Consider the following 12,869-nt stretch of genomic DNA (forward strand, 5'->3'; position numbering starts at 1 on the left):
TTGTGCCCAGTATGTAGCAAGTCCAAGAAGAGTGGGCACAGTTTTAGACTTAGTTTCAGGGAAGGAAGATGGCAGATGGAAGGAGCGGCACTGGGGAGAGCATTTTGGTGATAGTAATCATAATTCAGTCATATTGAAATTAGGTATGGAAAAGGACAAAGATAGGACAGGAATTAGTGTTCTCAATTTGGGAAAGGCCAAATTAACTAAACTGAGGAGTGCTGTAGCAAAAGTGGACTAGAAAAAGCTACTTGAAGGTAAATCAGTGTCAAAGAAGTGGGAGGCATTCAAAGGGAGACTCAAGGGGTTTAGGGTAAACATGTTCCCACAAAGAAACAAGGTGGGACGGCCAAATCTGGAGCCCCATGGAGGGCAAGAAACTTACAGGATAAGATAAGGCAGAAAAGGTAACCTTATGTCCAACACCGAGAACTCAATACTACAGAAAACCAATAGTATAGCAAGTGGAGGGGTGAAATCAAAAAGGAAATTAGGAAAGCAAAGCGAGGGCGTGAAAGAATATTGACAAGCAAAATCAGGGTGAACTCTTAAGATCTTTTATCAATATAGTAAGCGTAAGAGTATAACTAAGGAAAGAATAGGACCCATAATAGACCAAAAAGTTAACCTACGTGTAGGGCTGGAAGATGTTAATGTGGTTCTTACTGAATATTTTGTGTCTGTCTTCACAGAAGAGCGACACGATGCAGACATTATAGTGAAGGAAGAGCGGTGTGAAGGACTGGATGTGATAAACATAGGGATAGAATGGTTATTAATGGGATTAGAATCCTTGAATGTTGATAAGTCACCAGTACCGATGAAATTTTTCCTCGGTTGTTGGAAGAAGCAAGAGAGGAAATAGCAATGGTTCTGACCATCATTCCCAGTTGTAACTGGATACAGATGTGGTGCCGGAGGATTGGAGAACTGCTAATGTTTTACAAAGGAAGCGAGGGATAGACCAAATAATTACAGGCCAGTTTGTCTAACCTCAGTAGTGGGAAAATTATTGGAATCTGTCCTGCAAGAGAGGATAAGCTGTTCCTTAGAAGGGCATGGATTAATCACGAATAGTCAGCATTGATTTGTTAAGGGAAGACCGTGTATAACTAACTTGGATGAAATATTTGAAGAAGTAACAAGGAAGATTAATGAGTGTAGTGCACGTGATGTTGTCTACATGGATTTTAGCAAGGTTATTGACAAGGGCCCACATGAAATAGTGGTTAACAAAATAAAAGCCCATGGAATCCAGGGAAATGCAGCAAAGTAGATACAAAGTTAGCTCAGTTGCAGGGAACGAATGGTAAATGCTGACAGCTGTTTTAGCGACTGCAGGGCTGTTTACAGTGGCGTACTGCAGGGTTCAGTACTGGGTCCCCTTCTTTTTCTGGTGTATGTTAACGATTTGGACCTAAATGAAGGGGTCATGCTCAAGAATGTTGCAGACAACACAAAACATGGCCGTGTGGTAGAGAGCGAGGAGGATAGCTGTTGGCTGCAGGAATATTTTAATGCACTCTGTGTTACGCATGCTTTTCGCTGCGTCATCTTGCTCTCTCTTTCCTCATTCAGAGAGCGAGGGCTTTATTTTTTCTACCTTTGCCCCTCATGGGAACGTATCTCGATTTTGAATCCTCCCAGGATTACAGGTATCTGCAGGACATACAACATTCCTCGGACTGCTGTTCTTATGGCATCCTGAGTCCCACACTCAGCGTCATGCGCTGTCACATGTCACTACATTTCTAACCTTTGCCAGTTATGATGTAACGCCACAGCCCCGAAATATTAACTCTATTGCTCTCTACACAGATGCTGCCAGACCTGCTGAGTATTTCCAGAACTTTCTGTTCTCATATACTCCAGGTATCATTTTAAAGGAAGCTCACGGTTCAGTTACAGTTTTGCCTGCCAATCTTTTATTCCAACTTGCCTGGGCCAGGTCTGTTCTCACCCCATTGAAGTTGGGCCTCCCCTGATTAATTATCTTTACTCTGGATTTGTTTCTTTTCCTTTTCCATAGCGAGCTTAAATCGTCTGCTACTCTGATAACTGACCCCTAAATGACCTCGGCTGAGATTCAATTCACTTGTCCCACCTTATTCCCTGTAACCCGATTCAGGAATGCCTCCTTCCTTATTGGACCAGAAACATACTGATGTAGAAAATTGTCCTCACACTTCAGACACTCCCCACCACCCCCCGCCCTATACACTATTACTATCCCACTATATATCAGGAAAGTTAAGCGCCAAACCCGCCCCCCCCCCCCCCCCGATTATAACTACTCTATAAATTTTTCACCTCTCTGGAACTTACTTACAAAATTGTCGCTCTAAATAGCACAGAATAAGTGGCTAGTAAAAGGTGGAGTGGGGCCTATTGAGGACAAAGAAGGCGATTTATGCTTGGAGGTACAGGACAAGGCTAGAATGCATAATGACTACTTTTATCAGTGTTTACTAATGAAGAACAATCTGCCAAAATATCAGTGGAAGCAGAGATTAGAGACATTGGATAGGTAAAAATTGAGAGGGATAAGGTACTGGAAAAGGGTGATAAGTCACCTATTCCGGATGTCCTGCATCCCAGATTGCTTAAGGCAATGGGTATAGAATAGTGTAATGGCATACCATAATCTCCCAATCTTTCCTCGATATGGGGGAGGATTGCAGAGTGGCAAATGTAACAGCGTTATTCAAGAAAAATGTAAGGAAACTCGGAGCACCTGCAAGCCAGTTAGTTTAACATCAGTGTTGGGTAATGTTTTAGAAACAATAATCAGTGAAAAAATCAAACGGCACTTCGGCAAGTTTGAGTTAATTAAGGATAGCCAGCACGGATTTGTAAAAAGCAGATCATGCTTGACTTATCTCATGGAATGTTTTGATGAAGTAACAGAGAATTTCGATGAAGGGAATGCGGCGGCTGCTGTCTATATGGTTTTAAGAACGTGTTTCATAAAGTACCACCTAAAAGGATGATTAACAAAACTGAGGCTCATGGAATAGAAAGGTAAATGAATGAAAAATTGGCTTCAGGACAGTAGACAGTAAGTCACAGTAAATTGTTGTTTCTCAGATTGGAAGATGGTCGGCATTGATGTTTCCCAAGGGTCAGTGCTGGGGCCACTGCTAATTTTGCTATATATAAATGACTTGGATCTTGAAATGTAGGGTATGATTTTAAAGTTTGCCAATGACACCAATCATGGAGAAGTGGTCAGCGGCGAGAATGATGCTAACTTGCTGCCAGAGGACATAGATAGGCTAGCAGAATGGACAGACAGGTGAGATCTGGTGCATTTTGGCAGAAGGGAAAGGGTGAGACAATATAGCCTTAATGGCACAGTTATAAAGAGTGAGTAAGAACAGAGGGACCTGGGGGGTGCATGTACGTCAATCTTTGAATGTGGCAGGACAGGAAAGTGATTAGTAAAGCATATGGGATTTTGGGCTTCATAAATAGAGGCACAGAGTACAAAAGCAGGGCAGTTATTCCGAGCATTTATAAATCTCTGGTTAGGCCGCTAACTGGAGTATTACGTCCAGTTCAGGTCAAAACACTATAGGAAGGGTGTCAAAGTCCTTGTCAGAGTGCAGAGGAGATTTACGAGAATGGTTCCAGGGATGAGGGACTTTACTTATAAGGTTGGGTTGGAAAAGGCGGGGTTGAGAGTGATTTGATAGAGGTGTATACGATTATGACAGGCTCAGATAATTAGACAGGAAAAACTGTTCCCATGAACTGATGAAACCGAGAACATTCGGGATGATGCTATGTTCCTGCCTTCTGTCCCTTCTTAACTGCCACCTCCCCCTCATCCTACTGTCTGAGATGATGTACAAGCTGCAGATGGTGGGACCATGGATGCCTCTGTGGTATATACGTGAGGTTGAGTAATTTGTGGACAGCACGTTTCTAGATGTGGTCACCCCACAGATTAAGGGTATTCAGAGAGAGAGGGAATGGGTGATCACCATACAGTCAAGAAGTATCAGGCAGGTAGCGCATGAGACCCCTGAGTGCATCTCACTCTCCAACCAGTATTCAATACTGAGGAAAGTGATGGTTCATCTGGGGACTGCAGCCAGAGACAAGGCCATGTTATCAGGGCTGTCTCAGCTGTACTGGGAGGTACAAGGAAGACTGCAATGTTGTTAGTGATAGGAGATTCGATAGTAACTGACACAAACATGCATTTCTGTGGCCGCATGCACTTATCCAGGATGTTGTGTTTCCTCCCTGGTGTCAGGGTCAAGGACATCACTGAGCTGCTGCAGAGCAGCGGGAAGGTGGACAGTTATCAGCCAGCAGTCGTTGTCCACATCAGAACCAACGACATAGGCAGAAAGAGGGCGGGTGGTCCTGCAGTCAGAATTCAGGGAGCTGGGAAAGAAGTTAGCAAGCAGGACGTCAAAAAATAGTAATGTCCGGATTACTCTCAGTACCCATTGCGAGTGAATACGGAAATAGGAGGATAGTGCAGATTAATGCGTAGCTGGAAAGATCCTGCAGAAGCGGGGAAGCTTAGGTTCCTTGACGGTGGGAACAGTTCTGGAGAATGCGCAATTGTGCAGTCCGGATGGGTTGCAACTGAAGAGAGCTGTGATTAGTTTCCTTGCGGGGTGATTTGTTTGTGCTCTTGGGCAGGGAACCAGGAGTAAAAATCAGAGAGGAATTCCAAGGGGCACAGAATACTGGGAGAGATGGATAGCACTATAGTAGGGATTAGAAAGTTATTCAGTGGGGTCTGAGTAAGGGATAAAGCAATAAAGTTTATGTCAGGGTTAATGCCCATGTATATAAATGCATGGAGTGGGGTTGATAAGATTGCAGAGGTGCAGGAGCAGATTGCCATAAGGAATTATTATGCTGTGGCTATAACAGAGAACTGACTCAAAGAAGGGCTGGACTGGGTGTTAAATATTCCTGGATACAATGTGTTCAGGAAAGATAGGAATGGAAGATAAAAATTAGGGTGGTGTTATTTATTAAGGAGAACATTATAGTGCTGGAGAGAGAGAAAGCCCCGCTGGGACAGGGAGGAGGGGTAAGGGGATGTAGTGGGTGTGTCAAGGACAGAATCAATTTGGATGGAGCGAAGAAGCAAAAAAAGTGCAGTTCCATTGCTCGGTGTTGTCTATAGGCCACCAGCTATTGGAAGGACATGGAGGAACAGATTTGCAAGGAAATTACTGAAAGATGCAAGAATGGTAGTCTAGTTACAATGCGGGAACATGCATTATCCAGATATGGACTGGGATAGTAGTAATATCAAGGACAGAGAGAGCCAGGAGTTCCTAGAGTGTGTTCAGGAAAATGTTCTACAACAGTATGTTGTTAGTCCAACGTGAAAGGAGGCACTGCTAGACATGGTTCTTGGGAATGAGCTGGGCCAAGTGGATCAAATATCAATAGGAGAACATTTAGGGGCCAATGATCATTGTAGCGTAGGGTTAAGGCTAGCAATGGAAAAGGATAAAGAACAATCCAGCATAAGAATAATTAACTGGGTGAAAGTCAACTTCAATGGGGTAAGAACGGAGCTGGGGCTAATAAATTGTAGCTTCACAATGAGCTACCTTCAAAGAAGGGATAGTTCGGGCACAGTCAAGGCATATTCCCTCGAAGGGGAAAGGTAGGGTAAGCAAAAACAGAGACCAATGGATGACAAAAGGGATATAGTTGAAGATGAAGAAGAGAAGGTGTGCTTATGACAGATGTCAGGTAGATAATACAGTAGAGGACCAGGCTGAATATAGAAGGTCCAGAGGGAAAGTGAAAAAGCAACTAAGAGAAGCAAAGAGAGAGCATGAAAAGAGACTGGCAGCTAGCATTAAAGATAATCCTAAAGTTTTTCTGCAATCTCCCCCAGTGAAAGTCAGCAGCCTTAATCCAGCCATGCGGGAGCCACTGGGTAAACACTGTGTAGGAGCACCAGGCAAATCGAGAGAACCCTCAAGACAGGCACTAAGTGAATACACAAGTGTGAATAGCTCAGTTTTGTTTGTATAATTGGATGTGTTGTTGGATAAAAATGTTAATGAAAATACTTTTGCTGGCCGTTTTTATTGCAGGATGGTAACCAAGGGGACACTGTGATGGAGCGTGTCAGATGGGTGTAATGGTGGAGAAATAGGGATGCATGGTGGCAAAGAAAAATTGTCCAATGGGAACCGGAATCTTAGCAGGGACTCTCTGAAAGCCTGTCTGGGTCGAAGGCATCCAGGAAAAGTCCTCCCTGCCTCCTCCTCTTCCTGAGGTGCCTCCAGACTCCCGATGTCAATGTCTGTGTCCTCAGGATGGTGATGATATGAAGGGTGCAGTGAAATACCATGAATTAGGACACCTGCTCCATTGTGTACTGGAGGGCTCCCCCCGAATGGTTCAAACATTGGAATCATTGCTTCATCACACTGATGGCCTGTTCCATGATGTTCCTGGTGACTGTATAGCTTACGTTATACACGTTAATTGCATGTGGTTGAATGGCAGTGGGAGGTGGTTTGGGGGTGTAGAAAAATGAGCTGTGTCTAGAGGAGGGTTCCCTTTATCTCTGAGAAGTCACATTCTCGTTCTGCATGAAGACCCGAAGTGTTGGGTCCGGCGAACTGCTTCAGAATAAAGATATGGTGGCTGCTAAAAAGTGGACATTCACCAACATGATGTACTGGGCGTGCTCACACACCAACTGTACATTCATGGAGTGAGAGTTCTTTCAGTTCCTGTACCTCTCCCATTAACATGGGGGCCCCGCAGAGGCACCTACACCATCAGGAATCCCGCTATCCTAACAAAGTCACGGGACCTGTCATCCTGCTTCTCCCTGCTGAGGGAGAAAATGATGACATAGATGGTCACCCTCACCTCCCAGAATTATCAATAGACAGCATACAGGCCTGGCAACTACTGGTCAGTTAGTTTAACATCAGTGGTGAGTAAGGTTTTAGGAACAATAATCAAGGAAAAAAATCAACACACACTTGGAGAGGTTTGAGTCAATTAAAGTTTGTCAGCACGGATTTCTAAAAGGCAGATCATGCTTTACTAATCTAATTGAATGTTTTGATGAAGTAACATGAGCAGGCTGATGAACAGAATGTGGTGGATGTTATCTACATGGATTTTAAGAAAGAGTTTGATGAAATACCACACAAAAAAGGTCAGCTAACAAAAGTGAAGCTCACGGAATAGTATCCAATTGGATCAAATATTGTCTGAAGGACATAAAAGATCAATTCGTGGTAAATGGTTGTTTTTCAGACTGGAGGATGGTAGACAGTGATGTTCCCCAACGTTCAGTGCGAGGAACACTGTTGGTTTTGTTTTGTTTTTTGCTATATAGAAATGACTTGGAGCGTGGAATACAGAGTACAATTTGAATATTTTGCAATGATACCAATCTCAGAGGAATGGTAAGCAGGAAGGATGATACAAACTGCCTGCAACAGGATATAGATAGGCTAGCAGAATGGACAGAGAAGTGGCAGGTGGAATTTAATGCAGAGGATTGTGAGGTGATACATTTTGTCAGAAGGAAAAGGATGGCAATATAGACTTAATGACACCGTTCTAAAGATTGTCAAGGAACAGAGGGACCTGGGGCTCCACATGTATTGATCTTTGAAGGTGCTAGGACATATTTGGAGAGTGTTTTGCAAAACATATCAGATCTTGGGCTTCATCATTAGAGGCAAAGATACAAAAGCAGGGACGTTATGCTGAGACATTATAAAGCTTTGGCTAGGCCCCAACTAGAGAACTGTGTCCAGTTATGCTCACCACACTTTAGGAAGGATGTGAAAGTCGTTGAGACGGTGCAGAGGAGAATACCAAAATGGTTTCATGGATCGGGGTGGGGGGGGGGGGGGGTGGGGTCGTGGTTTGGTAACAAGATTAGTTTTGAGAAACTGGAGTTGTTATTCATGGAATAAAGGAGATTGAGAGGGATTTGATAGAGGTGTACAAGATTATGATAGGCTTAGATCAGATAGAAAAGGAAAAACAGTTCCCTTTAACCAATGAAACACGGACTAGGGGACAAAAATGTAAGGTTTTAGGGAAGAGATACAGGGGAAATATGAGGAAGAACTGTTTTACACAGTGGATGGTATTGAGCTCGAACTCATTGCCCATGAGGGTGTTGGAAGCCGAGACAATCACTTATTTCAAAATGAGACTGGATGGACACCTGAAGGAAATGAACTTGCAGGGCTATGGGCAGTGAGCGTGGAAGTGGGACCGACAGGATTTTTCCACAAACAGCTGGCATGGAGGGACCGAATCGTCTCCTTCTATGTTATAAATTACTCTGTGACTCCATCAATCTCCACGACTCTATGTTGGATACGGCGCCTGCTCCTGTCTAAATACATAGAAGTTCACTGAAATGGTGACCTCAACGGCCACAGACAGCTCCATCCTCATCCTGGTGTGAGGCTCCAGGTCGTGTTGCAGGAGGTGACACAGCTCTGTGTCCACCTCCTTATTGAATCAGAGTCACCTCACACACTGCTCCTGGGTTAGGTGTACGTCGGAAAAGTACTCTTGGAAAAGCCGGGCTGGGTATGACAGAGCCCCCTCCTCCCCCCTCTTTACAGAGCTTTCCCTCTCTGCAGCCTCTGCTCTATTTGTTGCTCATGCTGCAGATCCAGAGAGACCATAAGTACATTCCCCATAACTCGTACGGAGCTGTGCGACAAATCCTCTGTCCTCCCTGAATGTCTGCAGCAGCTCACAACACAACCTCGACAGCATCATGCACAGCACCTCCACTAACTTTACAATAGCAGAAGTAAGTCAAAATCCCCTCGCCTGTAAGTTGGATGCCTGGTCCCTTTAAATAACACTGGATGGGGTTCCTCGTGCTGCTGAATGTATGTTCAGCTGAGTGTGAGCAACACAGGCGGTCAGTGAACATGCACAGACCAAGTTTCAAAGGCGTACATCAGAGCTGCTGGCATGGCACAAGGACGTCACATTCAAATCCATCCTCAATAAGCAGCACATACGTGGTACAACTAGGATAGATTCCTGCTCAGCATGCGCCACTATGCTTGCCACACCGGAGCCCTGCGAAGCATGGGGCACTATGCTGGCCAGACGACCAGTGGCCGGCTGTGTGGTTCACATAATTTTATGGATCCCAGCTTCCATACCGGCAGCACCAGTGGTTCTGTAGAGTCGAAAATTGTGGCTAGTGTCAGATACAGAAGGAAAGAAATTCACCTGAAAAGGAGAACTGAAAAAAGATTGAAGGGATAGAATTTGCAGGAATAAGGGAATGGACAGGGGAATGGGACGATTTGGAGAGGTGAGGCCATGGAGGGATTCAAACTCTAGAATGAGAATATTAAAATTAAGGTGCTGCCAGACAGGGAGCCAATGTAGATAAGTGAGCACAGGGGTGATGGGTGATCGGGATTTGGTGTGAATTAGAATACAAGCAGCAGAGTTCTGGATGGACAGTGGTTTATGGAGGTTTATAACTGGGAGGGTGACCAAGATAGAATTGGAATAGTCAAGTGTGGATTTAACAGTGACACGGATGAGGGTTTATGCAGCAGATGGGTTGAGGCAGAGGTGGAGACGAGTAAAATCACAGAGGTGGCAGTAGGCAGGGTTGGTGATGGAGAGAATATGGAGATGAACTCAGCAGAGGTGTAAATAGAACACAGAGGTTATAAACAGTCTGGCTCAGGCTCAGACATTAGCCATGGTTGGGTATGTGTTTCACAGATAGGGAATGGGGTTTGTGATGAAGACCAATGACACTGAACATAGAACATAGAACAGTACAGCACAGTACAGGCCCTTCGGCCCACGATGTTGTGCCGAACCTTTAACCTACTCTAAGTTCTAAGTAACTACCTACCCTTCATTCTACTATCATCCATGTACCTATCTAAGAGTCGTTTAAAGGCCCCTAATGTATCTGCTTCTACTACCACCGCTGGCAGCGCATTCCACGCACTCACCAATCTCTGTGTAAAGAACCTACCTCTGACATCTCCCCGAAACCTTCCTCCAATCACCTTAAAATTATGCCCCCTGGTGATAGCCCTTTCCACCCGGGAAAAAGTATCTGGCTATCCACTCTATCTATGACTCTCATCATCTTGTATCCCTCTATCAAATCTCATCCTTCTTCGCTCCAATGAGAAAAGCCCTAGCTCCCTCATACTTTCTTCGTAGGACATGCCCTCCAGTCCAGGCAGCATCCTGGTCAATCTCCTCTGCACCATCTCTAAAGCAGCCACATCCTTCCTGTAATAAGGCGACCAGAACAGAACACAATATAGAGCTGCAGCATAAACTCACGGCTCTTAAACTCAATCCTCCTGTTAATGAAAGCCAACACACCATACGCCTTCTTAACAACCCTATCAACTTGGGTGGCAACTTTGAGCGATCTATGGACATGGGCCCCAAGATCCCTCTGTTCCTCCACACTACCAAGAATCCTGTCTTTAAGTCTGTATTCCCCATTCAAATTAGACCTTCCAAAATGAATCACTTCACACTTTTCCAGGTTAAACTCCATCTGCCACTTCTCAGCCCAGCTCTGCATCCTGTCAATGTCCCGTTGCCACCTACAACAGCCTTCCACACTATGGACAGCTCCAGCAACCTCCGTGTCATCGGCAAACCTGCTAACCCAGCCTTCCACTTCCTCATCCAAGTCATTTATGAAAATCACAAAGAGCAGACGTCCCAGAACAGATCCTTGTGGAACACCACTGGTCACTGAGCTCCATGCTGAATACTTCAAATCTACTTCCACCCTCTGACTTCTATGGGCCAGCCAATTTTGTATCCACACAGCGAGCTTTCCCTGAATCCCATGCCTCCTTACTTTCTGAATGAGCCTACCATGGTGAATCTTATCAAACGCCTTGCTAAAATCCATATACACCACATCCACTGCTCTTCCTTCATAAATGTGTTTTATCACATCTTCAAATAAGGCTTGTGAGGCATGACCTGCCCCTCACAAAGCCATGCTAACGGTCTCTAATAAAACCATGCTTTTCCAAGTAATCATAAATCCTGTCTCTCAGAATCCTCTTCAATAATTTGCCCACTACCGAGTGAGACTGACTGGTCTATAATTCCCAGGGTTATCCCTATTCCATTTCTTGAACAAGGGAACAACATTTGCCACCCTCCAACCAATCGCTACTACTCCAGTGGACAGTGAAGACGCAAAGATAATCGCCAAAGGCGTAGCAATCTCTTCCCTCGCTTCCTGTAATATCCTTGAGTATATCCCGTCTGGCCCCGGGGACTTATCTGTCCTCATATCATTCAAAATTTCCAGCACATGCTCCCTCTTAACCTTAACCTGTTCAAGCATATCAGCCTGTTCCACGCTGTCCTCGCCAACGATCAGGTTCCTCTCACTAGTGAATACTGAAGCAAAGTATTCATTTAAGACCTCCCCTACCTCCTCCGACTCCATGCACAAGTTCCCTCCACTATCCCTGATCGGCCCTACCCTCACTCTGGCCATCCTCTTGTTCCTCACATAAGTGTAGAACGCCTTGGGGTTTTCCTTTCTCCTCCCCGCCAAGACTTTTTCATGTCCCTTTCTAGCTCTCGTAATTCCTTCTTCAGTTCCTTCCTGGCTACCTTGCAACCCTCTTGAGCCCTGTCTGATCCTTGCTTCCTTAACCTTAAGTAAGCTTCCTTCTTCCTCTTGACTAGCTGTTCCACATCTCTTGTCATCCACGGTTCCTTCACCCTGCCGTCCCTTCCTTGCCTCATCGGGGCAAACCTATCCAGCAGTCGCAGCAAGTTCTCCCTAAACAACACCCACATTTATGTCGAGCATTTCCCTGAGAACATCTGCTCCCATTTATGCTCCCCAGTTCCTGCCTAATAGCACTGGCTTCAATATTCCTAAAATCTACATTACAGAACAGTATTTCAGTGAAACAGGGTTTACAGATTTCCTCGCTAGAAAGTGAAACAACAGCAGCAGCAACGATGTGAGCGTAAATGACAAAAACTGTGATACTGTTAGTAATGGTTTGTAGAGCTAATAGCTGGAGATAGATATTCACGAGGAATAACAACAGCAGCAAGGAGGGCAGAGTAAATTCCAGGAGCAGTAATGCTGTTAAACATGTTTTATAGAATTAAGAGCTGGATAGAGATGCTTACCAGGGACACCAATAGTAAGGATGGGGTAGTAAATGTATTGAATAATCTTCAGTGCGAGATAAAGACGATTGTCTAATGAGTACCGATCATAATATGTGGAAAGAAAGTAAATATCAGAGGAGAAACTCCTGTCCATTGTTGTAACATTCCAATAACTTGTTCTCAGATTCAGACCCATTGTTGTAACAAACCAGTCAGTTGTTCTCAGATTCTGATCTATTCTCTCCCTCTCTCTGGAGCCGCTGATCTCTGCTCATTCCAGGGATGATGCTCCCACTGACACTATGCGATGCCACATTGAAAGAAGTCCTGTATTAATAGAGTAGGGAAACCCTCCAGTGATACAATTAGGGCCCATGGAGACTGATATTAATTACAGTCACTGAACAAATAGGTACAGTTAACCCCTTTCAATCCAAGACTTCTTGTACCACAGTAAAGTGGAGCATTTACCCTGTCTGGATGGGATGTATGAGAATTGCTGACGGAAGGAATGGTGGAAATAGCAGAGGCACTGGCCAGAATCTTCCAATCCTCCTTGGCTATGTTACAATTTATATAAAAAGGAGAGATGGGGTAAACCCTGTAATTACTGACCAGTTAGACTAGTGCCATTACTGGGGACATTTCTCCAGGTGACAACGCTGGAGAAAAATATTTGTTGCTTGGAAAAACAGTGGACAGAAACTGGCTAG

General features: G+C 44.6%; 1 protein-coding gene across 1 annotated transcript in view; it reads right to left on the reverse strand.

The window, feature by feature from the left end:
• LOC137345249 (probable G-protein coupled receptor 139) overlaps positions 1 to 12,352 on the reverse strand; it is a 25,758-nt gene extending 13,406 nt beyond the window's left edge. Inside the window, exon 1 of the mRNA XM_068008715.1 lies at positions 12,175 to 12,352. Coding sequence (XP_067864816.1) covers positions 12,175 to 12,352 — 178 coding nt within the window. The remainder of the gene's footprint in view (positions 1 to 12,174) is intronic.
• Positions 12,353 to 12,869: the final 517 nt, after the last annotated feature.

Source organism: Heterodontus francisci, chromosome 28 (assembly GCF_036365525.1).
Source record: "Heterodontus francisci isolate sHetFra1 chromosome 28, sHetFra1.hap1, whole genome shotgun sequence".
Taxonomy (NCBI): Eukaryota; Metazoa; Chordata; class Chondrichthyes; order Heterodontiformes; family Heterodontidae; genus Heterodontus; species Heterodontus francisci.